This window comes from Balaenoptera borealis (assembly GCF_965194805.1).
Source record: "Balaenoptera borealis genome assembly, contig: HAP1_SCAFFOLD_550, whole genome shotgun sequence".
Lineage (NCBI taxonomy): Eukaryota > Metazoa > Chordata > Mammalia > Artiodactyla > Balaenopteridae > Balaenoptera > Balaenoptera borealis.
In genome coordinates this window covers 61962-86981 of record NW_028123647.1, presented here as the reverse complement: position 1 = coordinate 86981, position 25020 = coordinate 61962, and the positions used below count along the sequence as shown (strand labels likewise).

Genomic DNA, 25020 nt, shown 5'->3' with positions numbered 1-25020 from the left:
GAGTCTGATGTGGAGCTTGGACACTTCACTCTCTGGGGAGACCCTCTGCGATTGTGATTATCCTCTCATTTGTGAGTTGCCTACCCAGGGGTGTGGGTCTTTACTATACCATGACTCCACCCCTCCTACCCGTCTCATTGTAGTTCCTTCTTTATATTTTTAGTTGTGGAAATCTTTCCTGTTAGTCTTCAGGTTATTCTCATAGACAGTTGCTCTGTAAATAGTTGTAATTTTGGTGTGCCTGTGGGAGGAGGTGAGTTCAGGGTCTTCCTACTCCACCATGTTGGTCACACCTCAACCATTTTTAATTGTAGAATTCAGTGTCTTTTAGTATACTCACAAATGTACAGTTATCAACACTATCTAGCTCCAGAATATTTTCTTCATTCCAAAAGGAAACCGCAGACCTCTTAAGCATTCACTCCCCAGTCTCTCCTCTCTTAGCCCCTGGAAACCATTCATTTGCTTTATGTCTTTATGGACTTGCCTATTATGGATATTTAATATAAATACAATCGTACAATATGTGGCCTTTTGTGTCTGGCTTGTAACTCACTTGTCATTCTTTGCCCAGCCTCATGAAGTTTCACTTTATGTATGTGCAGCTTAATATATAGCAACAGGCTCAAGGGAAACTTTTAAAAGACTTTTGGAGAAAGTTTTTCTGCACTAATCCATCATCTCTGGTATTCTTCCTCACAAACTTCAGCCACCTCTACTTCCAATCTCTTTCTTGTCAACTCAGGAAGGCAAATGCTCCTCCTCTCTATGCCACAATCCACAGGATGCCTTTAGTCAAAATCCAAAGCAATCATAGGGCTCATCTTGATTGCTTCTCTTCTCTCAGTGACCACACCCTTGTGCTGCCAATTGTCTAGAGTCTAAAAACATTTGTAGTTGTTTGATATATTTGCCCAGTTATCTAGTTCTTCAAGGCAGGAGGATATGCCTAATCCAAGTTTTTCCATCATTTGTCATTTGGTTTATTTGAGCATATTTTGCACAATTCTCGGACTATTTGCTTATAGAGTCCCCTCACCCTGTGTGAAGCCATATTGGAAAAGGAACCAGCAAGTCAGCCTGGTGTCCACCTAACACACAGGAAAATTCACCCCTCCTTGCCATAGCAAAGGGGAGAGTACACTATGTGTCTGTCTTCACCCTGCTATCTCTTTTGGATCAACAGAATAAGCAGTGATCTAACTAAGAACCATACACCAGTACCTTGTTCTTGCAGACCTCTCTCTGTATGTAATTCTCTTAGAGCTTCCACCTCCACTTGGTTTAAAAGAGGAAAGAACTATGCTCTTCCTTTCATCCACGAGAAAGGGATAGAATTGACTTTCACCACGTGCCAACCCTGGAGTCAGAATACCTTGGTTAAAATTCTGTCTCCACTATTTACTGTGTGACTTTGGGCAAGCTACTTAACCTCTGTACTCCTTAGTTTGCTAATAATAGCATTGTGAGTAGTAATGAATAGTAATTCCGTTAGTATATGTAAAGTGCTTAGAAGAGTGCCTGGTATATGACAAGTATTATATAAGTATGAAGTATTATTGTTGTTGTTGTTGTTATTGTTGTTATAATGAATGACACTGAACTCCCCACAAAGTCTATGGCTCCCACAATTCTTTACCTGTCACCCTTACCTGTCTCCTTACACTGATTTGGGAGAAGGAGGACTGGGACATTGTTGTAGATACACAGGTTAGGCGGGTTTTGGTAAGGTCTTATGAAGGTATCAGGTCCCAATTATTGGACTTTTTTTTCATGATACATAATGCCTCTTTGTCCTCACCTATGAGTCCCATCAACCAATAGTAGGGAAACAAATTAAATCTAACTCAATATCTTACTTTGCTTGCATTTGCATGTATTTTTATAACAGCTTTTACTTATAAATGGAGATGTATTCTGTGAAATGTTTAGATAAACCAAAGCTGTCCAGATCTAATAGAATTTTTGGAGAATGAAGTAAAATAAGGCAGGGCAGTGACATGTCATATCTGTTGTTTAGAATCTTCATTTTATTGGAAGGTAGCAAGATGTAAGGTAAAGAGGCCAGTAAATGTTGTTGTAGTGGTCAGAGTTTATGGCTGCTTGCCTTTGGGAAGTGGCAGTGAAGCCAGAGTGGGAATTGGAAGGATTCCTGAGATACTTTGGAGGTAATCATTGAGACCTGCCACTTATCGGAGTACTTGGTATTTGTCAGTCATGAAGACAATGAAGAAAAAGACCACGCATTTTACAGAAGGTGGAGATGCTGGCAACAGGGAAGACCAGAAAAGCAGGCTTATTAGAAGGATGAACTATGGTATTTGCCATCATTTTTGTAATCTGGTCAGTTAATAAAGAACGACTGCTTTCAAATTGGAAAAAAAAAACATAAATCTAACGATCTGCATGAAAAGCCGTTTACAGAGGATTCAGGATTTCTCCACCCTAACAACAAATCTTTTGCTTCTATCACAACTAACCATTCCTTAATAACTGTGATAACAATGCTCTACTCCTTTTAAGATCTCTTCTCTTTCTCTTCTTAAATATTTTCTGGAACCATTTACTTCAAAGTGGTTAGTGGCAACTTTGCATTTATAATGAGCCGCTGTTTTCCTAAAAACAAATACTAAGAACACATCCCTGGGAATTCCCTGGTGGTCCAGTGGTTAGGACTCCCGTGCTCTCACTGCCTGAGAGGGCCCGGTTCAATCCCTGGTCAGGGAACTAAAATTCTACAAGCCACGCGGTGCAGCCAAAAAAAAAAATTAAAAAAAAAACGTTAAAAAAAAGAACATATCCTTCTTTCTGTTGCATATATTTCAAGCTAACCAATCAACAACAGATTCACTTAGATTAGTACCAAAAGCCTTAGCAACAAAAAGTTTTGTGTGATAAGTGACTAAATGGGGCCAGTTTCTGTTAGTGCTTCTAATTCCCCAGTGTGGCTGAGTAAGGTCTAAGGAAACATAAATAGGATAGAGATGTGTGGGAGAAATGAAAAACTCCTGGATTCTAAATAAGAGTGTTGAGGAAAGGTGGGATCTTTTAAACACAGTACTGAGGGAAATACAAGGGCATGGTACAAACTGGGAGACAGAGGGCATGATACTGAGATCGAAGTAGTAAAATTTTATGACTGACTTTTGAGATCTGAAAATCTAGGTATGTAGGATTATGGACTCAGGAGCTCACCTAATGAAAAGGCCTCACATGCTCAGGAGTGCCTCAGAAAGGTAGCCTCCAGTTGCCCTGTACATTTTAAACTTCCAAAAATGTGTCTGCTTGGAGGGTCTATATTTATCTTATGACTCAGCAACAGAAACAGGTGGCTGGGTCTTTTTATCCTCCTATCTTGAATCTTTTTTCCAAATGTACATACTGTTACCGTATTTCTGATTATTAAAAGAATATAATATGTTTATGGGGGAAAAGGGGAAAAGAATAGGAAATTTTCAGAATGAAAGTAAAAACCACAATCCCAGTCATTACTTCCTTTCTTAATTTACCCCACCCCCTCCAATTTGGTTGCAAGAACTGAAGTGCAAGGAAAATTGTGGCTATTAGTGACTGGGGAGAGGGTGGGTGGAGGGAAGACTGCTACCTTTCTGTTCTTGTATTTTAGAAGAGGATGAATAATCCTCTCTCTCCACACAACCATTAAAAAAGTAGCAATTGTTAATATGACTATGGGAAAATGCAGCCCTTCTCTGGTGATCAGAGAAAGGCAAATTCCAACTACAGGGAGAAGGGGCCACTTTTGACCTCTGGAATTAGCAATGACAAAAATGAGTGACAGGGCCTGGTGGGGGGGGGGTGGGAGGTTGGTAAGCCGTTCCATTTCTGCAGCACAGCTGGTGGGAGGGGAAAGTGGGGACCAGAGTTGGAGGATGACATAATTCTCACGTGATCAGGAGCTGACGTGAAGTCCTCATATTCCCGGGCTTCTTTCTCCTCTGGGTACCAGCTCCTTACTGCCCTGCAGGCGTTCGTGCTTGTGGCCAAGAGAAAGAGGACGTAAATTCTTTAAATCCCAGAAGGTTGGTGTGAGGGAACCACTGGGACTCTTGGGGTGGTAGTGGCTGAATCTAGTGCCTAGAATATGTCTAGGATTGCTTTCTCCAAACCCGTGCAAACTCGTCGGAGATAATTATATTTTTGAAGGGGGGTGGGGCTGGAGTAGGTGGAAGTCTCCTGAGAGACACCCAGAGGTTTAGTGTAGTTTAGAAATAATCAGCTTCTCTCAGACTAGCAAGATTTCCCTTTATCCTTCTTCTCTTTTCCCAACTCCGCTGGAGGAAATGAGGTGTGGGCTGGTGCGTGGAGAAAGGCTGGAATCCTGAGGTGGAGACAGAGAGATTTAGAGATAATTTGAAATTAGTTCGCCTCATTCAGTGCTAGCCTGCGAGAGGGATGCGGGGGAGTGGGGAGGGAGGGGACAGGGCCCTTGCAGGACTAGGCCTGAGGGTGAGGGGTGGGGGTTGGGGGCAGAGATTCAGTAGGAAGGGATAAGAACAGGAGGGGAAACAGGAGGTAGGAAATTTGGGGCGACAACGGTGATGAGGATCCTAGATTCAAGATAATAACGTGTGTCTTGTCTCTGGTGCTGGTTGATCCACAGAGAACTCCCTCCTTCCCGCCCCTTCCTTTCTGTCTGCAGGTCTGAGGGTCTGTGTTCACAGACATCTGCAGGCAAGTAAAAGAGGAGGAGACTATCCCGAATCGTCTCAGGGAGGGAAGCACTCAGACGGGGGTCTCTGAGGGTGGGAGTTGGGAAGGGCGAGAGCTGGGTAAAATTTGCTGCCCCACAGCTGAACTCCCTGTCTGCTCCCCTCCTGCCGCCCATCAGAGAGGCCATTACCCTCGTCTGCTGGAGAAATGGTGGGCTGCTGAGGGAGGGGAAAGGAGGCGGAGAAGGGGTAAGGGGGGGGGCATCTCGAACTTCGGAGGGCTGGACCAGTGAAGCAGGGGTGGGAGATTAGGCGAGTATCTAGCTTCAGAGAGAAACTGACAATCTTGAATGAAAAGAAATGAAGCAATCTTACTCTACATTTTCTCCCTGGACTTAAGCAGGAAACCACAACATCATGCAAAAATCCTGCAAAGAAAATGAAGGAAAGCCCAAGTGCAGCGTGCCAAAGAGGGAGGAAGAACGCCCCTATGGAGAATTCGAACGCCAACAAACAGAAGGGAATTTTAGGCAAAGGTTGCTTCAGTCTCTCGAGGAATTTAAAGAGGACGTAGACTATAGGCATTTTAAGGATGAAGAAATGACAAGAGAGGGAGACGAGATGGAAAGGTGTTTGGAAGAGATAAGGGGTCTGAGAAAGAAATTTAGGGCTCTGCATTCTAACCATAGGCATTCTCGGGACCGTCCTTATCCCATTTAATGCATTTCTCCCCTGAATTCAACTATTTTCTGTTATTAATATTGCAACATTGGTTCCTTTTGTGTGCGTTTTGTTGCTAAATATTTGCTACTATTTTATTCCGATCCTTCAGTGTTCCTTTGATTTACATATGACTCGTTACCATTTCATCTTTTAACCCAATCTCACTCATTTAATAGGGTTGTTTCATTCGTTTGCATGGGAAGATGCTCATTGTATATTGTAAAGTGAAAATAATATGTTGCAAAATGATATATATAGATATATCTATCTATATATATCTTATATGTACATTTATACGTGTCATAATGCAAAAAATGTCTGAATTATTATACACCAAAAGGTTAAGTGAATCTCTGTGATCTGTATTTTATTTTATTTTTTGCCTATTTGCATCTTCCCATTTTCCAAAAAAATGAATAATATAAATGTGTGTATATGTGTGTATTACTTGTGTAACAAAATACTAAAATAAACAGACACAATAAAAGAACTTGTCAATCACCTTTGAAGGGCAATGAAACACTTAATAAACTCTTAATAAAAGAACTATAAGAAAGAAATGTAAACCTCAAATTACCTCTGGATCTCTTAGCCAGAGGAATAAAACTGGCAGTTATTACAGATACACTCGCTTAAGACTCAGTCTTTTCATGGGAAAACATTTGCCTCACAGGGCTGCTGTGGGGAAGAAATGAGGTGACTCTGAGCTGTGCTTGGTGGGCTCTTGTTCCCACCTATGCATACAGAACCCCAACCCACTACAGAACATCAGTTTTGAGGGAGGGAGGGTCCTGGCATGACTCAACCTGCGCTCAGGAGCAAGTCCAACAGGCAGGGAGGTGGGGACTCCCATGCCAGGCCTCTGCTGCTGAGCCCCACCCCTGGCTCCCCTGGGTCCTGCCAGGCCTGCTGGGCACCGCGGCCTTTTCTCCTGGGCCCTTTGCTCTCTGCTGGCCCTGCTGCTGGTGGTGCACTGGAGTCCTTGAGTGCCAAAGCCCCCACTGAGTTTCCTGGAGTCCCCAGTGCATTGAACCCCCACTCTGTCTTCTGAAGTTTTTCTCTCTGCTTTACAGTGATGCTTAACACAGGTGGGGACTGTTCCAGGATTGCTTGGGCCACAGTGTTTAGCAGAGTTTTTAGTAACACAGCCCCTTCCATTTTCAGCCACAGGACACTTCCTCCATAGGAGTCAGACATGATGAGTCCATTTTGGGGGTTGGACCAGGGTTCAAATTTGAGCAAAACATGTCATGCTACAGTCAGAGTTGCTGCTCGAAGTCTAAGAACTGAGGTTTTGTCTTCTTTCTCTTGTGGGATGATTTCTCCCTGAAGGCTCCTGTCAGGCCTGCCCTACTGGTTCAGAAGACTCTCAGGAGACATGTGTAAATTGCACAAAGTAATGCAGGAAATAGATCTAGGGAAACAATCCCCTTCTCTCCATCCCTTCCAATCCGGAAACATATGTAAGAATTCTTTGTAAGACTAATATATGTATAACACATATTATATATATAAATATATACATATATATAGAAATATATGTATTTATACCTTTTAGTGTATATATGTACATATATCGTTTTATGTATATGTATATATGTATACTTAAGCATTATTTCTTAACTGGACTTTTTGCATTTTCCATTTCAAAGTAAAGACTATTATATTTCATTATATTTTATCATTTCATTATATTTCTTTTGATTACTGCTGTGACTTACACATAGTGGGTACTTAATAAATGTTTACTTAATTAGAATTCTAGTGTTCTTGGCCCAGTTTTACTTCTGATTGCATAAAATTGGAAATAATCTATTTCTCTAGAAACTATAACTTACATTTTCAAAAAGAACCCAATAAGAAAGGGGTTATTCCCCAAATTCAGTCTATAAAACTATTATAACCTTGTATAATTAATTGATGTCTCTCAAAAAGTCAGCTCCTGACATTATAATCTTCTAGAGTGCTTATTACAAATACAAATTTATGACAAATAGCTCCCCATACACACACATACTCTTACAAAGTCAGAATTTCTGTGCATATGGCCTTGGAATCTTCATTTTGGGGTTCCCATGAAATCATGTTCTTCAAAACTGCTTCAAAAATCCTCACTATAGACCCTGTTTCAGCTGAGCAGTGCAGAAGGAGTCTTCTTATAACCAAAGAGCCTAATCGTTTACAATTCATAATTAAGGGCTCCCGAAAGTCAAAATGGTTGGTACCATAGCCTGAAAATTGAGGGTACCCATCAAGTAAATCTATGTGGAGAATAAGCATTATTCAACCTTAGTAGAAGGCAAAAAGACAAATGAAAAATGAATAAAATAAAAACAAGTTGTTATCTACCTATCAAATAGACAAATGTTTACTTACAATACTCAGTTTTATTGAGGATGTAGGCATTTTCATACTCAATGAGAGAGTAAATTGCTATATTCATTTTTTTTGCTTCTATTCACAGTAAGTACCAAAAGCTCTATACTCTGCATACTCCATGACTCCCAAATTCTACTGCTTGAACTTTGTCCTAAGGAAATAATCACAGCAGTGAGCAAATATTTAGCTATAAGCATTTTTATTTAAAGATTTTACACATTTTCAAGGAGGTTTTTTAACCTAAGAATCAAGTACATGGATTATCCAATCAGAAGAAAATGAACATAGATTCCTACTAGCCACATACACAAAAATACATCCCAGGTGTATTAAAGATGAAAATGTGAAAAACAGAAATAAAATATTGCAATGAAAATTAAGAGGAAAACTATATAGTCTTGTAATGTGATTATCTTCTTAAACATGAAAGAAAATCCAGAAGTTGTAAAGGAAAAAAATATTAAATATCCAAAAACAAGAAATAGCCTGGGAGAAAAATATTTGCAATATCATAACAGATAACAGGAAAATATCTCTAATACCCCAATAGCTTTTACAAATGGAAAGGAAAAACATAAACAAACCCATAAAACTATGCACATACCATATTACCCAGAATTCCACTGCTTTGTATTACAATAGAGATATATGTACACATGTGCACAGAACGCCTAGATGGATGTTTATTGTGACATTGTAAGAGCCAAAATATTGGAACTAGCCTAAGTCATCAAAAGGGAAAGGTCAAATAAACTGTGGTCTAGCTATACCAAGAAAACTACATGGTAGTTAAAAAGAATGAGATTCTTATATTGAAGCCTCTCCAGGAATAATTGTTAAATAAAGACATTATATATCTTTATGTTGCTACTGTCACAAATAATGAATTACCTAGTTCATCTTAATATACTGCTTTAACCACACATCCAATTTCAACCTCCTTCCCACAATTAAATACTTATCAGTTTTAGGGATATCCATCTAGAAATTTATATATTTCTGTTTTGCATTTTAACTAAATATTATGATGTTACATTATGACTTTCAGCAGCTCTTAATTATGAATTATAAACCAGTAGGCTCTCTGATTATAAGAAGACTCCTTCTGCACAGCTCACCTGAAACAGGGTCTATGGTGAGTGTGCATATTAACATAACTTTACAATTATTGTTTTATGCATTTGTCTTTTAAGTCACATAGAAGAAAAAGGAGTTATAAACCAAATATGCAAAACTACTTGCTTTTTTATTTAGCTGTGTAGCTACCTTTACCATTATTGTTTATGTCATCATATGACTTTGAGTTACACATTTACCTTGTGTCTCTTTATTTCAGCTTGGAAGTCTTATAGGACTTTCCAAAGGTCAGTAAATACAAATGCAAATGAATCTACTTTCTCTAGTATGACTATAACTTATGTTATTCAAACCATTCCCCTGTTAATTAACATTCAAACTATTTCTATATTTTGCCCACTAAAAGAATTGCTGTCTGCAATGAACATGCTTGTACAGATATTCAATTTACTGGTGCTTTTATTTCTATAGAATAGATTCTGGAAAGTAAGATTGCTTTATCAAAAAGTACGTGTTCTGGGAATTCCCTGGCTGTCCAGTGGTTAGGACTCTGCACTTTCACTGCAGAGGGCGTGGGTTCAATCCCTGGTCGGGGAACTAAGATCCAGCAAGTCAGGCAGCGAGGCCAAAAAACCAAAAAATTTCGTGTTCTTTTACATTTCCTAGCCTCCCTTGCACATATGTTGGGGCCATCAAATGTAATATAAGACACATCTAAGGCTTATAAACACTGCGGGGTGACCTCTCCACACTCCTTTCAGTAACCTTGGAAACCATGTGTGCCATCTGGAACACATAACTGTGAGATGAATGCAGGCTAGATACCCAAATAATCAATGGAGCAGAGCTATGCTGTAGAGCCAATAACTCTCACTGAACTGACATGAAGGAGTAATAAACCATTTAAAGTCACTGAGATAGCCTAGTTCATCTTAATATACTGCTTTAACTACACCTTAACACAATTTCAAACCCCTCCCCACAATTAAACACTTAACAGCTTGACAGCTATCCATCTAGAAATTTATATATTTCTGTTATACATTTTAACTAAATGTTATAAAATTACATTTACTGTCCTACTGTTTTTTACTTAACAATATTCCTGGAGATGCTTCAATAAAGAATATCATTCTTTTTAATGACTATGTAGTTTTTTTTGAGGATAGTTTATTTGACCTTTCCCTTTTGATGACTTGGGCTATTTCCAACATTTTGACTCTTACTAACAGTTCCACAGTAAAATTCCATCTATGCATTTCTGAGCATGTGTGTATATATATCTAGGTAAATCAAAGCAGTGGAAGTGCTGGGTCATATGGTATGTGCATAATTTTACTTGTTTGTTTATTTACCATAGTGTATGCCAGAAACATATACCTCACCTCAAAAGTCCTGATGAATATTGATGCAAAAATCCTCAACAAAATGCTAACAAACTAAGCCAGCAGAATATTGAAAGGATTTTACATCATGATGAATTGGGATTTATGCACAAAATGAAAGGGTGATTCAATATATGAAAATCAATTGATGTAATATATATTACATTAATATAAGAAAGGAAAAAACCACATCATCTCAATTTATGCAAAAGAAAGCATTTGACAAACTCCAACACTGTTTTGTAATACAAACACTTAACAAACTAAGAATATAAGAGGATTGTCTTACACGATAAAGGGCATTTATGAGAAACTCAATGCTAAATAATACTCAACAGTGAAAGACTGAAATCTTTCCATGTAAGACCAGGAATAAGACAAGGATGCCTGCTTTCATCAATATTGTACTGAAAGTTCTAGCCAGAGAAATTAAGCAAGAAAAAGACATAAATCAAATCCAAATTGAAAAAGAAGTATCTTTATTTGCAGGTGGTGTGATACTATATATAGTAAATCCCAAAGAATATACAAGAAGGCTACTAGAGCTAATAGATGAACTTGGCAAATTGCAAGACACAAGATCAGCCATCCAAATTCTGTTGTATTTCTATATACTAGCAATGAGCAATCCAAAAATGAAATTAAGAAAACAATTCTATGTACAAAAGCATGAAAAAGACCAGAATACTTAGGAATAAATTTAACCAAGGAAGTTCAATATATGTACACTGAAAATTAAAAAACTACTGAAAGTAATTAAATAAGACCTAAGTAAATGGAAAGATACCCCATGTTCATGAATTAGAAGACCTAATATTGTTAAGGTGGCAATAAGTCCCAAAGCAATCTACAGATTCAATGTGATTCCTATCAAAACAAGAACAATCTATTTTCCAGAAATGGAAAAGCTAATAGTAAAATTCATATGGAATTGCAAGAAATCCCAAATAGGTAAAAAAGAAACCTTGGGCAAAAAAACAAAGTAAAAAGACTCACACTTTCTTATTTCAAAACCCTACAAATTTATAGAAATCAGAAGAGTGTAGTACTGTCATAAGGATAAATATATAGATAAATGGAATAGAACCGAGGGTCCAGAAATATGTCTATGGTCAATTGATTTTTGACAAGGGTGACAAGTCCATTCAATTGGAGAAAGAATAAGCTGTTCCACAAGTGGTGATGAAACAACTGAATATCTACATGCACAAGAGGGAAGTTAGACCCCAACTCACATTATATCCAAAAATAAACTCAAACTGCATTACAGACCTAAATATAGGAGCTAAAATCATAAAACTTTTGGAACAAAACATAGGAGCAAATCTTCATAACCTTGTATTTGGCAATGGATTCTTAAAAATTATACCAAAAACATGAGCAAAAAAAAAAAAAATAGATAAATTGCACGCCATCAAAATTAAAAACACTTGTGCATCAAAGGACACTACCAAGAAAGTGAAAAGGCAACTTACAGAATGGAAGAAATATTTATAAATCATATATCTGGTAAGGGTCTAGTATCTAGAATATATAAAGAACTCCTGCAACTCAACAACAAAAAGACAAACAACTCAATTAAAAAATTAGCAAAGGACTTTAATGTAGACTTTTCTCCAAAAAAGATATACAGTTGGTCAAAAATAACATTAAAATATGTTCAACATTATTAGTCATTAGGGAAATGGAAATCAAAACCACAATGAGATACCACTTACACCCACTAGGATGACCCTAGTCCGTAAAACTGAAAATAACAAGTGTTGGTAAGGACATGAAGAAATTGTAATCCTTATAGATTTCAGGTGGGAATGTAAAATGTTACAGCCCCTGTAGAAAAAATGTTTGCCAGTTCTTCAAAAAGTTAAACAGAATTACTGTATGATCCAATAATTCCACTCCTAGAAATGAACCCCAAAGAATTTAAAATAGGTACTCAAACAAACTGCTGTACAGATATGTTCATAGCAACACTATTCACAATAGCCTAAAGGTGGAAACAACCCAGATATCCATCAAATGATGAGTTGATAAACAAAATGTGTTATGCCCATACAATGGACTATTATACACTCCTAAAAAGGAATGAAGTACTGATACATTCTACAACGTGGATGAATCTTGAAAACATTATGCCAAGTGAAAGAAGCCAAACATAAAAGGTCACATATTGTATGATGCCATTTGTATGAAATGTCAAAATATGTAAATACATAAAGACAAAAAACAAATCAGTTGTTGCCAGGGCTGGGGACAGGGCAGAATGGAGAGTGACTGTTTAATGGGTACAGGGTGTCCTTTGGGAGTAATGAAAATGTTTGGGACTAGATAGAAGTAACAGTTGTGCAACTTTGTGAGTATACTAAATGTCACTGAATTGTACACTTAAGATAGTTAATTTTATTTTATGTGAATTTCACTTCAATACAAAATTATATGCATTTTAATTATTAGAAATATTTCCAAATTTTGCTCCTAAGAGTTTGTACCAATTTACAGTAGCATCAGCAATGCATAAGGCTGTCTATTCCCCTCACATCACCAGGACTGTGTTAAAAACCTTTTTGATCTGTAGTCTTTTCAGACTACCCCAGCTCTTGAAGACTGCCACTTTCTCTAAACTGTTTTTGACCTTCACATTTTAGTCCATAATCATTCTCTAAATATGCTCATGTCAATGGGTTTTACCTACTTAGCCAGAACACCATTTCCAACAGGTCAGTTGTGTCCTCTTAAACCTATCTCAATGTTAGAAATAAAGTGCTTTGCGTTAGTGTTTTCTACATTTAGATCCATGGACTTAAAACTATGTTATAGATGTTATGCTAATTTTACAGATAAAGAAACTGAGGTTCAAAGTTTTTATGTAATACTTTTTAACGCTGGAGTGTGTCAAGGCTGGGATTCTAGCACCCAATCTACTTATCATTCCGTGTGTCCTTCTTATGAATTGATGAGACCAGTTTATCAGCTTCTACACATTCACATTTTAATGGCCATACTATATAATGCATATATGTAGGTTCACTTAATGACACCCCCTGATGAGGATGAGAATGGCAGTGAACTTCTGTCCTTCAGGCTGAGAAGTCTGGGACTGAGGACCATATGGATTTGAAAGGCTATCTTTATTACATTCTAAAAGCCAAGTTGTTTCTAGATCTGTGTCAACTTTCAAATGCTATTCCTTAGCTATTTTCTTTATTCTTGGGCAGTCACTTTTAAAAATTTATTGTTAATTTATCTGGCAGTACAGTTTGCTTTTATTATTTGTTTTCATCAATTTGTGTATTTGTATGTGTATGTATATTTGTAATTTGTATATGTGTATTTATAATTCAGAGGAATTTTTGAGCAACATTTTCAAGTTCCAAAACAGATTCCTTGTAATTTGAATTGAAATTGAAATTAATTTATATAAAGGAATTTATGCATAATTTTCATTTTTTACAGTAGTTGTCCCACATAAGATCTTGGACTCCTATCTTCTAAATAATCCAAAGGTGTACTTATTGTCTATCCTCTCAGCATTCCATGGTAACAAGGCTGTAAGCTGCTAAAAACTTATATGTAAATAAGTAACTCAAAGTTCCTTTTTATCCTGGAGAAGGTAGAGGTTTCTACCCCACTACATCATCCTCTTAAAGAACATTTCTCCAAAAGTACCTATCTCACAGGACTATGGGAGGAAGAAGAAATAAGATACTGAATAGCAGTGATTTTATAAGATTTCATATTTGGAAAAAATGAATCCATTAAACAGGAACAATATATGATGTAGGAATGCCAGCAAGTAAACTTTCACGGTATTCCAGGAAAAAATATAACTGGGTATCTTGAACCTGAACCATGGCAATAACAGGCAGTAGGTTTGGGAAAAAGTAGGCAGAGGCGAAAGATAATTAGAAGGTTGAATTCTCAAGGAACTGGTCATTGATGAGATTGAGGGAAGTGAGGGAATAAAAGGAAAGGATAATACCCACATTTCTGATTTGGCATTTAAAAGTATGTTGGCATTATTTATTTAGACGGGGAACATGGTGGTAGCTTAAATGTGTGTAGTGGTAGAAGAGTTGGATAGAAAAACTAGTTCTAGAAGCATATTAAAAAGTTAGATCCCAATCAAAATCCCAGCAAGTTATTTGGTGGACATCACAAAATATTCTAAGGTTTATATGGAGGGGTAAAAGACCCAGAATAGCCACCACAATATTGAAGAACAATGAAATTGGAGGACTGGCACTACAACCCAAATGCAAGACTTACTATAAATCTACAGTAATCGTGATAGTGTGGTATTTGCAAAAGAATAGAAGAATAGATCAATGGAACAGAACAGAGAGCTCAGAAATAGACCCACATAAATAGAGTCAACTGACCTTTGAGAAAGGAGCAAAGGCAATACAATAGAGCAAAGATGGTCTTTTCAAAATATGGTGCTGGGACAACTGGACATCTACATGCAAAAGAATGACTGTAGACACAGACCTTACACCCTTCGTAAAAATTAACTCAAAATGGATCACAGACCTAAATGTAAAATGCAAAATTATCAAACTACTAGAAGGTTACATAGGAGAAAACCTAGGTGACCTTGGCCATGGCAATGACTTTTTAGATACGACATCAAAACCATGATACATGGAAGAAATACTTGACTAGATGGAGTTAATTAAAATGAAAAACTTCTGCTCTGCAAAAGACAGTTCAAGGGAATGAGAAGACAAGCCACAGACTGGGAGAGAACATTTGCAGAAGACACATCTGAGAAGGGACCATTATCCAAAATATACAAAGAACCCTTAAAATTCAACAATAAGAAAACAAAAACCTGATTAAAAAATGGGCCAAAGACTTTAACAGACACCTCACCAAAGAAGAGATACAGATGGGAAGTAAGCATATACAAAGATGCTCCACATCATATGTCATCATGGAAATGCAAATTAAAACAACAATGAGATACACTACACATTTATTAGAATGACCAAAATCCAGAACACTGACAACACCAAACGCTGGCAAGGAAGTGGAGCAACAGGAACTCTCATTCATTGCTAGTGGGGCTGAAAAGTGGTTTAACCATTTTGGAAGACTGTTTGGCAATTTCTTACGAAAGTAAACATCCTCTTACCATATGATCTAGCAATCATGCTCCTTAATATGTACCCAAAGGAGTTGAAAACTTATGTCCACACAAAAACCTGCACACAGATGTTTGTAGAAGTTTTTTCATAATTGCCAAAACCTGGAAGCAACCAAGATGACTTTTACTAGATGAATGGATAAATAAACTGTGGTACATCCAGACAGTGGAATATTTTTCAGCGCTGAAAAGGAATGAGCTATCAAGCCATGAAGACATGGAGGGAACTTAAATGCATATTACTAAGTGAAAGAAAGCCAATCTGAAAAGGCTACATACTATATGATTCCAACTATATACATGACATTTTGGAAAAGACAAAACTATGGAGACAGTAAAAAAATCAGTGGTTGCCAAGGGTTGGGGGTGGGTACGAATAGGTGGAGCACAGAGGATTTCTAGGGCAGTGAAAATACTCTGTATGATACTATAATGATAGATGTCATACACTTTTCTGAACCCATAAAATGCACAACACCAAGAGTGAACGCTAAGGTAAACTATGGGCTTTGGGTAATTTTGACGTGTTGATTTAGGTTCATGAATTGTAACAAATATACCATTCTGTTGAGTAATGTTGATAAAGATGGGGGCTATGCAAGGGGTATATGGGAAATCTCTGTACCTTCCTCTCAATTTTGTTGTGAACTAAAATTTTTCTTTTTTTTTTTTTAAGATGGAAGTCAGCATTTTTTTTTAAGATTTAATTATTTTAAATTATTTATTTATTTATTTATTTATGGCTGTGTTGGGTCTTCGTTTCTGTGTGAGGGCTTTCTCTAGTTGTGGCAAGCGGGGGCCACTCTTCATCGCGGTGCGTGGGCCTCTCACTATCACGGCCTCTCTTGTTGCGGAGCACAGGCTCCAGACGCGCAGGCTCAGTAATTGTGGCTCACGGGCCCAGTTGCTCCACGGCATGTGGGATCCTCCCAGACCAGGGCTCAAACTCGTGTCCCCTGCATTGGCAGGCAGATTCTCAACCACTGTGCCACCAGGGAAGCCCTAAAATTTTTCTTTTAAAAAATGCTTTTTAATATTACTTTTAAAAAATTATACACAAATGGAATTATATCCCCCCAAATGTTACATTCTCCAGGACTTGTGGATTGATTGATTGTATGGGATGAGAGAGAGGGTATTGTTTGTATATTGGCACCAATCACCATAGGGTTCATGAGAAAAGGAGGAGGAATCAGGTAAGGAAAGTTATAAGGGCAAGGGGAAGATGGCAAGATCATATTTGGATAGATTGAGTTTGAGATGTCTATGGGATATCCAGGTGGGGCTGTTTGATACACTGTAAACAGAGAAGTGAAAATATAACAGGATCTTAAGAAACACCATTTGGGAGGCAACAGAACTTAATGTCTAGGACCACATGCCATGTAGTCCAACAACCTGGATATAAATACCAGATCTGACTCTTCATTTAGCTGGGTGAACTTAAACATGTTATATAACCTCCATGGACCTCATATCTACATATTTTGACTAGAACGACCTCCCTACAAAAGTGCATATAACCCTGCTTATAACATGTGTGTACACGTGCACACACACACACACACACACACACACACACTCAGAGGGAACTTGGATGCAATTTTGGGTAGTCTACAGACTTCTCCAGTGAGAGTACCCAGTCTAGGTTAATCAATCTGGTCAGAAGGTAAGAGTTCCTTGGAAACTGACCTGTCTGGTTGAGAGGCCACTGGGAAGATGGTCCGGTAGGAAGCAACACTTCAGTAAGCCTAGGCTCCTCCCAGGGCTCTAGAAATGGTAATTTGGAGGTGAAAGGTGCAGCAGACTGCATAATCCATGTGGGAGAGAGTAGACAGGGTCCAGGGCAGCTTCCACCTGGGCACTGTGAATAAAGGCAGAGAACAGGCAGGCCTAGCGAGGATAGAGGCGGTAGTACAGAGCTTTCCTGGTAATCAGAGAATGGTAAACTCTGGTCTTTGTGGCCCCTTGAATAGGAGGATGGTTGAAAGGCCCAATGAACTAGGGTGGGGTGTGGGTGAAGGGCACAGTATACTCATGCTCCAGATCAGAAGCATCTATTTTAAAACGCTGAAAACTTTCATTATGTATGTAGCCAAACAAACACACTTTGTACTTGGTACAAATTAGTGCAATAAAGGTAATGTTGTATTTCTACTGAAACAAATAATTTTCTTTAGGAAACGTATTTTTTTCCTACCTTGAATGTTTTCTTTCGTCAAATAAAAAAACCTTTATTAACTTTTCTGATTATCAGAATAAGAGAAGTTTATGGGAAAAGGGGAAAGAAAGAAAAAATATTAAAAAGAAAAATCCCTCCTTAAAGTCTATTCATCCCATCTTGACACGCTGCTCTGTATTAATTTCATGCATTTTCAAAACACAGGAAAAATGAATATCAGTGAATGTTGAGGAAAGAAGTGGACTTAGGAGATCTATGCCTGGGGAGCAAAGGAAAGAAAAAAAATATGTCAGAGAACTTGTGCCAATGTCCAGTAGCCATAAGGGAAACTGTAGTCCCTTTCTGTAAACAGAGAAAGGGAAATGAATGCCACAAGGAGAAGAGAACACTTTTGACCTCTCAGATTGGCAAAGACAAAAATGTGTGATGTGATGATGGGGGGAGAGTGAAATAAGAGGGCAGGGATAGAGTGAAGGGAAATTGGTGACTGGCATTCACTGGTGACATAGCCCTCCCATAATGAACAACAGAATTGTGTTGAAGTATTTCTAGTCCCATAAAGTCTTTCAGGTACTAGCGCCCTGTTGTCCTGGAGACAAGAAAAGGAATGGAAAGAGCAAATAAGTGTTGTGAAACCCTATAGATAATGTCAAAAATATTAATTATAATAATACACAGAAAGGGTACAGAGAAACAAATCAAACTATTCACTGTTGTTTGAACATTGTATCCAAAGAATGAACATAATTAACTTCTGTTTATGAGTTCTAAGGCTTGCAGGTTTTTCATATTTTAGCATTTCTGAAATTGGAATGTATTTTACGTGGAATGTTTACCCTTATATTGTTTATCCTGAAAAGAGTATTGAAATTAAGTGATGCAACTTACAATTGAGGATGTTTTTGGTTCAAGGAAATACAAAATATTTTTAAATGAGTAAAATAAACATAAAAATGACTAACGTTTTTTGTAAGTGTGGTTGGGGATAAGCTGGTGAAATAAAATTTTTGTTTTCAAAAATTCAAATTGAGGAAATATGGACAAAATCAGCTACTTGTGATAAGAGATGAAAAATAGATTAGGAAAGAGGATCAAAGTTTTCTTTGATTATTTTTTATTTTTGATATAGCTGGATGTTTTGTAAATATTGTTATTTCCATTGGGATACATCAATTTGAGAAGTTTGTCACATTTTGTCTATTTATGCATTTATGTATTCATTTACATAAGTATTCATTAAGTTCTCTCAATAATATTTTGTAGTTTATTGTGTAGAGGTCTTGCACATCTTTGTTAGATTTACTCCCAAGTATTTAATATTCTCTTACACAATTGTAAATGGTAAATTTTTGTTTCTTTTTAATTGTTTGTTAATGATACATAGAAATACAATTCAGTGTTGAATATTGACATTGCACCCAGCTACTTGCTAAATTTACTTATTAATGTATATATTATGTCTGTAGATTCTTTTGGATTTTGTATATAACAATCATGTTGCCTGCAAATAATGACAGCTTTATTTCTTCCTTTTCAATTCTTAAACATTTTTTCTTACCTTACTGTATAGGCTATGACTTACAACACATTTTTTTAGTAGAAGTGATGAAAGGAATCTTTGTCTCCACCATGCTATCAAGGGGTAAACCCTCCATTTTGTACCATTAAAGTATCAGGGTTGTTGAAGGTTTATTAATTATTATTTAAGGTTCTATTTATCACATTAAGGAAGTTACCTACTGTTTTTAGTTGAATAGGAGTTTTTTTTTATTATAAATGAGTGGGTTGTTTATTCACATTCTGATTGTCTTTGAAGTACAAAAGTTTCATTTTGATGATGTCCTGTTTGCCTATTTTTTCATTTGATCCTTGTGCTTTAGAGATCATATCTAAAGAACCATTGCCTAGTCCAAGGTCACAAAGATGTACACTTTTGTTTTCTTCTAGGAGTTTTATTGTTTCAGCTTTTACATTTAGGTCTTAGGTCTATTTTGAGCTAAATTTTATATATGGTGTGAGGTAAGTATCCAACTTCATTCTTCTGGATATCTGTTCTCCAAGCACTGTTTGTTAAAAAGACCGTTCCCATACTATATTCATAGATTGGAAGACTAAACGTTGTAAAGATGTCAGTTCTCTCCAAATTGATCTATAAATTAAATGCAAATCCAATCAAAATGCCAGAAGAACTTTTTAAATAAAAAATAGACAAGTTGATTCTAAAATTTAAATGGAAAGGTAAAGGAACTAGAATAGCCAAAACAATTATGAAAAAATGTTGGAGAAATCACACTATGCGATTTTAAGACTTAATGCAAAGCTACAGTAATCAAGACAGTGTGGTATTGGTAAGAGAAAGATAATAGATCACTGAAACAGAATAAAGAGTCCAGAAATAGTCCCACACAAAGATGATCAATTGATTTTTGACAAAGGTGCAAATGAAGAAAGAATAGTCCTTTCAGCAAATGGTGTTAGAACAACTAGACATCCATCCGTCAAAAATAAATAAATAAATAAACCTCACCTCAAAAAAAAAAAAAAAAAACACTGTTCCCTCCGCCCCCCATTGAATAGTCTTGACACTCTGGCACTCTTATCTAAAATCAATTGACTATCAATATATGGGTTTATGTTTGGATCTTCAATTCTGTCCCATAGATCTTTATGTCTATCCTTATGCTAGTATCACACTGTTTTGATTATGTAGCTTTGTAGAGAGTTTTGAAATCATAAAGTGGACTTCTCCTGCTTTGGTCTTTTTCAAGACTGTTTTCGTTATTTGGGATCCCATTAATTTCCATATGAATTTTAGGATCGTTTATCAATTTATACAAAATGGTAGCAGGATTTTGATAAAAATTGTATTGAAATTTCTTTCAAAAATATTTTGTAGTTTTCAGAGTACAAGTTTGCACTTTTTTCAAATTTATTCCAACATATTTTATTCTTTTTGATGCTATTTTAAATGGATTTTTTCTTAATTTTATTTTCAGTGTGCTCATTGATGCGAAATAGAAATAGAATTGATTTTTGTTTCAAGTAAAATCTTATTCTAGTCTCATTTAAAACTGACGTTCACTGTTTACTTCAGTTTTCTCTAAGAAATAAACACAAATTTAGTAAAGCAACTAAGAGAGCTAATGGCTGAAAGTGAATCCTAATAAGAATTCAATCAACAGGTTGAATACTGAGAGAAGCAACATAGTAACAACGGATTTTCAGATCATGTCATCCCTGTAGTTTTTGGGTTTTATTTTGGTAAAACATATATAAAATAAAACTTTTCATTTAAACCATTTTAAGTGTACAAATCAGTGGCATTAATTACATTTACAATGTTGTGCAACCATCACTCCTATCTATTTCTAAAACTATTTCATCAATTAAAGCAGAAACTCTGTACCCATTAAGCAATAACTCCCCATTTCCCTCCTTCCCCCCATCCCTGGTAATCCCCAATCTACCGTCCAGCTCAACTAACTTGTCTATTTTAGAATATTTTATATTCGTGGAATCATACAATATTGTCCTTTTGTGTCTGGCTTATTGCATTTAGCATGATGTTTTGAAAATTCATCCATGTTGTTAGCATGCTTCAGAGCTTCATTTTATGGATGAATAATATTCAATAGTATGCATATACTACATTTTGTTTACACATTCATCTCTTGGTGGGAACTTGAATTGTTTCCACCTTTTACCTGTTGTGAATAATGCTGCAACGAACATTCATGAACAAGTATATGTTTGTGTCCTTGTTTTCAATTTTCTTAGGGATATACCTAAGAATGGAATTACTGAGTCATATGGTAATTCTATGTTTAACTTTTTGAGGAACTGCCAAAGGTTTTCCATAGCAGCTTCACTATTTTACATTCCCACCAGCAATGCTCAAGTGTTCCAATTCTCCACATCCTTGCCAAGACCTGTTATTTTCCTTTTTTTTATTATTATAGATATCCTAGTGAGTGTGAAGTGGTATCTCATTTTACTTTTACTTTGTATTTTGCTGTGTTAAATGATATTGAATACCTTTTCATGTGCTTATTGGTCACTCGTTATTATATCTTCTTTGGAGATTCAAGTCCTTTCACCATTCTTAATTCGCTTGTCTTCTTGTTGAGTTGTAGGAGTTCTTTTTACATTGAATTGTGGCCAGAGAAGATACTTTGTATTACCCTAATCTTTTCAAATGTATTGAGACTTGTTTTGTGGCCTAAATGAAGTCCTATCCTTGAGTATGTTCCATGTGCACTTAAGAAGAATGTTTATTCTGCTGTTGTTGTGTGTCATGTTCTATATGTTTGCTAGGTCTAGTTAGTTTATAGAGTTATAGAGTTGTTTAAGACCTCTAACCTTATTGGTCTTTTGTCTAGATGTGATATCCATTACTGAAACTGGGGTGTTGAAGTCTCCAAGTATTAGTCTAGAACTGCCTATTTCTCCCTTCAATTCTGTCATGTTTGCTTCATATATTCTGGGCTTCTGTTGTTGCATACATATATGCCTATAATTTTTACATCTTATTGATGAATTTAACTTTTTATCAATATATAATGTCCTTTGTCTCTTGTAACTTTTTTTTATCTTAAAGTCTATTTTGTTTAATAATCCTATAGATATACAGCTATCTTTTGGTTATTATTTGCATGAAATATGTTTTACTATCTTTTCAATCTATATATGTCTTTGAATCTAAAGTGAGTCTCTTGTAGACAGCATATAGTTAGATCATGGTTTTTATCCATCCTGCCAATCTCTGCTCTTTGATTAGAGTTTAATCCATTTACCTTTCAAGTAATTACTGATAAGGAAGGGCTTCTACCATTTCTTTCTGTATGTGTTACACCTTTTTTGGCCCTCTTTCCTGTATGTGGGTCTCATATGCCTGTTTCTTTGTACTGAGAAGGACTCCCTTCTTTTTTTTTTAACATCTTTATTTGAGTATAATTGCTTTACAATGGTGTGTTAGTTTCTGCTGTATCACAAAGTGAATCAGCTGTACGTATACATATATCCCCATATTCCCTCCCTCTTGCAGGCTAATCGGGATCCTTTGAGTTTTCTTGACTGGGCTGTCAAGAACAGTTTTAGTAAAGAATCCTGCTGAGCCCAGTTCTAGCAAGAATCCTGCTAAGCCAGTTTAGCAAGAATCCTCCCATACTTGAAATTCAATTAAGTTCCTCTTCCCCTCACTCTTGATATCTAATCAAGTTACTTTTGTTAATTTTTAATCTAGTGACTCCCTCTCCCTACCTTTTGATTATAAATCCCCTGCTGTCATTGTTGTATTTATAGTTGAGTTCAGTCTCAAGAAAAACATCTTCCTTTGATATTTAACTCTGTCCAGTGCAATTTTTCTTTGACAGCATATATTGTAATTTTTGTTGAAATCTGTATAGTTTAATTTATTTTTACATCTTTGGATACTGATTCACCTCCCCCTTTTTCCTACTCCTTGCTTTGGTTGTTGTTTACTCATTTGTCTTGTGACTTGGCCCATTTTCCCTACTATGTGAACCTTCTGGTGTCACTCCTCAGATGGTGCAAACTTGGGGACATGCACAGGTATCCTAGGATTACAATTGGTTTTTACCAACACTCTTTTTGACTGTCTCTTTCTTTAATCTCGGTATTAAACTGTCTGCTTCATTTGGTATTACACTTGGCCTGTTAGGCTCCACTAATTATAGACTGAGTGCTCTGTTGTTTTCAACAAAGCCTTGGGGCATAATATGCTCAACAGTCTGATCAAATTAAATTCAGTCAGGAGTAGTTTTTGAGGCCAGTCTTTGACGTTTATTCTGACCCCCAGCAGATTCTTCTTTTTTATTTTTTTAATCAGTCATCCATTTTATACACATCACTGTATACATGTCAATCCCAATCGCCCAATTCAGCACACCACCATCCCCACCCCACCGCAGTTTTCCCCTCTTGGTGTCCATACGTTTGTTCTCTACATCTGTGTCTCAAATTCTGCCCTGCAACCCGTTCATCTGTACCATTTTTCTAGGTTCCACATACATGCGTTAATATACGATATTTGTTTTTCTCTTTCTGACTTACTTCACTCTGTATGACAGTCTCTAGATCCATCCACGTCTCAACTAATGACTCAATTTTGTTCCTTTTTATGGCTGAGTAATATTCCATTGTATATATGGATTCTTCTTTACTAACTCTTTCCCTGATTCTCTCTGGTGTACCAGCTGGCCTATGATTTAACTTGTTGTTCTTAATTAAGGGAAGATATTGTTTCCTAGAGTACTTTTAAGCTTGATCTTCCCCAAACTATGTTTCACATTAAGCCAGTCCTTTTGGGGAGAACTTAGGAGCCCTCTGTTTTTAAGGACTGCTTCCTTCTCTGGGCAAAGACTCTGAGCTGCTACTCTAGGCAGGGCAGTAGGCTCTTCGGTTTTTTGGCTTGTTTCTCCTAGCTTGGAACCTCTGCTCTAAGAGCAAGCTGGAGTGAGAGCAATCAGGGCCACTATATTCTTGGTCTGCCACTGTTGGGTAGAGCCTTTGCCCTATGGGTAGTGACTGGTTAGAAGAAGGGAATCCATGACCTCTTGGCCATACTCACCAAGAACTTAGCCTTTCAACTCTGATTTGGAGGGAATGAGAAATGCTGGTGGCCTGCCCTCTCAGTGAAGATATCATAAGCCTTGATTGGGAGCTGAGGGGAAAGGGAATCCTGCCTTCCTGGCCATGCCTGTCCAGAGTAGAGTTTCCTTTAAGCTGAGCTAGGGACAGAAAGGAAGGAGGGAGCAGGTCCTGATTAAAATGCCAGAAATCCTTGCTATTTTTACCAAGTTTTAGTAGATTTTTTGAAATAAATGTTTCTTCATTTGCTGTTTTCCCTTAGGACAATTTCTAGAGACATTAAATGTTTTTATAGTTTTTTCCTGCTCTGTTCATTTAGCTCTCAAGTGGGTCTTCATAGGTCCTCCCGCTGTCATCACCAAAGTGGATATATTGCATTATTTTCACTTGCAATTCAATTCATTTAATAGATATGGGACTGTTCAGATTTTCTATTTCTTCTTTTTTCCCTTTTGGTAAGTTGTTTTTTAATAAATTCATGCACAATCTAAATTCTTAAATTTAATGGTATGAAATTGTTCATATTATCCTTTTATTCTCTTTTTTAAAATCTGTAGAATATGTACTGTTGTTCTTTTACCCCTGACATTTACTTTGTGTCTTCTCTTTTTATCTTGATCAATTTTGTTAGAGGGTTTTGATTTTATTAGTATGTACCTAGACTAAAATTTTGTCTGTTTCTTTCTTTTGTGTGTTTCATTTCTCTTTCATTAGTTTCTATTCTTATTTCCTGCCTTAAGAATTGTGCCTTAAGATTTTTGTTGGTGTTTTCTCCAAAATGTATTGACAAGCAAACTTAGATCATCGATATTTTTCAGCCTTTCTTCTTTTCTAATATATGCATTTAAG

The 25020-nt window shown here is 36.7% G+C and overlaps 1 protein-coding gene across 3 annotated transcripts; it reads left to right on the top strand.

The window, feature by feature from the left end:
- Positions 1-3950: 3950 nt before the first annotated feature.
- Positions 3951-25020, top strand: TCEAL7 (transcription elongation factor A like 7). 3 transcript variants are annotated; one of them, XM_082408956.1, is made up of 3 exons: positions 3951-4040; positions 4661-4692; positions 5074-25020. In XM_082408956.1, exon 3 carries the CDS (start codon positions 5088-5090, stop codon positions 5388-5390), a length of 303 nt encoding a protein of 100 aa, XP_082265082.1. In that variant the 5' UTR covers positions 3951-4040; positions 4661-4692; positions 5074-5087; the 3' UTR covers positions 5391-25020. The 3 variants fall into 3 exon arrangements, with proteins under 3 accessions (XP_082265082.1, XP_082265084.1, XP_082265083.1); XM_082408957.1 differs by having other exon boundaries at positions 4025-4040; positions 4622-4692; XM_082408958.1 differs by lacking the exon at positions 4661-4692 and having other exon boundaries at positions 4024-4040.

Bases quoted from the DNA above. Each gene is read 5' to 3' on its own strand.
- TCEAL7 (XM_082408956.1), top strand. From the start codon at position 5,088: ATGCAAAAATCCTGCAAAGAAAATGAAGGAAAGCCCAAGTGCAGCGTG.